This window comes from Gadus macrocephalus, chromosome 22, assembly GCF_031168955.1.
Source record: "Gadus macrocephalus chromosome 22, ASM3116895v1".
Classification (NCBI taxonomy): domain Eukaryota; kingdom Metazoa; phylum Chordata; class Actinopteri; order Gadiformes; family Gadidae; genus Gadus; species Gadus macrocephalus.
The window spans coordinates 18,632,905-18,634,545 of record NC_082403.1 but is presented as its reverse complement, the minus strand read 5'-3'; the positions used below and the strand labels follow the sequence as shown (position 1 = coordinate 18,634,545).

The window sequence follows — 1,641 nt, the reverse complement described above, 5'->3', positions numbered from 1 at the left end:
TCCTGATCTGTATCTGAATACATTTATCTTTAAAATCATAAATTGCGATTTATTTTATATTAGAGTGTTTGCATGTGTGTGTGTGTGTGTGTGTGTGTGTGTGTGTGTGTGTGTGTGTGTGTGTGTGTGTGTGTGTGTGTGTGTGTGTGTGTGTGTGTGTGTGTGTGTGTGGGGGGGGGGGTCAACCAATATAATGGCAGAGATTTGGCCGTGTATATTACTGTACCTAAGCATGAGTGCAGTGCAAAAAAATGCTCCTGAATGGCTTTGGACATTCCAGTCTGCTGTTTTTATCATCATCTGTGATTGGCTGAGCCCTCAACCAAACAGAGAGCACAGAAAACAAGGAAAGGCAAGATAGGGGTGCAAACTGATAGGGGTGTGCTCTATACTGTTAGCAGTGACGTACATGTTAATGAGGTTCGATCTAGTAAGTAAGTTGCGGTGTGCTGCCAGCTACTCCGATGGACTGCTATAGAACATGTTCGCTAAGGATTTGAGCCACTGACACCGCACACCATGAGGGAGGCGACGCAAGGCGTCATGCATATGGAGTTGCATGCATATGGCATATGCATAAGCATATAAATCATATGTGGATCCTTAAAGGATGGTTGTCCAATGGGCTATTAAAGAAAAAGATGATGTCGTGCTAGCTGAAGACACAGACAGGAGGTTGAGCAACACCCTCCTGTAACGCTTCATTCTCAGACATTGCACAATGTGGTTCAGCACATACCTTGCACACCAGCTCGTCCCCAGTGTCGGTGTTCAGCGCGCTGTGTACGCCATCCCGCTCGGCCAGAGGTAGCAGCAGGAACGGCCCTATCCTGGAGGGTCCCTGGTGGGGAACAGGGGGGACGGCGGGGGATCTGGGGATCCCGGCGGGGGCCCCTGGAGGGGTCCCCAGCACCGCGACCCGCTGCGGGGCGTCCCGCAGCTCAGGGGGGCTCAGCCTTGCGCATTTGACCACAGGCTGGTCGTCCGCGGGGTCGAGCCTCTTGAGTCCCACCCGAGGACCGGGGACGCGCAAGGGGCTCCTCGGCTGCACGTTCATCTCGAGACTAAAACACCGGTTCACGTCAATCCAGGACCCCCGGACCCCCTGAGCGGTGGATTCGATTCTGTGGAAATGGCTAGAAGAAATGTCCCGACGCGCGATGCCTTCTGTGATCCATGAGTCCGGTGAAACTACTGGAAGGTAAACTTCTCAAAAAAGGTGACGGGAAGAAACGAGTAGGCTACAGCAAAATGTTTCCCTCCGATGCGGCGATGTGTTGTGTTTTCAGTCCTTCACATCCAAAAATACTTCAGGGGCTCAGTCCATCCGCTCCTCTTTCTGGGGTGGGGGTGGGGGGGGCGGGGGGAGGGAGGAGAAATTCCTTCTCCTTGGGCGTCGGGCGTAGTGAGAGACCTTCTCGCGCGGAGTGAGAGAGTGCTCTGATGCTGTTGCTGCTCCTCACACAGAGCCCGGCTCGAGCTCCGCCCGCCCTCATCGGCCAGCCTCCTCTGCTGGTGACACAACAGTTGAGCAATACTCCGTATTACACTCGCAATACACGATCAAGTTCAACAACCTGCCTTATAATAAATAATTTTACCTTCTGAGCGTCAAAATAAAGAACAATCCCGTTGCCTTCC

The 1,641-nt window shown here is 52.7% G+C and overlaps 1 protein-coding gene across 2 annotated transcripts in view; it reads right to left on the bottom strand.

The window, feature by feature from the left end:
• Window positions 1-1,370, bottom strand: part of trib1 (tribbles pseudokinase 1) — an 8,971-nt gene extending 7,601 nt beyond the window's left edge. Inside the window, exon 1 of one of the 2 annotated variants that reach the window (XM_060044257.1) lies at window positions 740-1,370. In XM_060044257.1, coding sequence (XP_059900240.1) covers window positions 740-1,057 — 318 coding nt within the window. In that variant the 5' untranslated portion in view covers window positions 1,058-1,370. Of the gene's footprint in view, window positions 1-226; window positions 719-739 lie in introns of those variants that run through there. The other variant, XM_060044258.1, reaches the window with a different exon arrangement.
• Window positions 1,371-1,641: the final 271 nt, after the last annotated feature.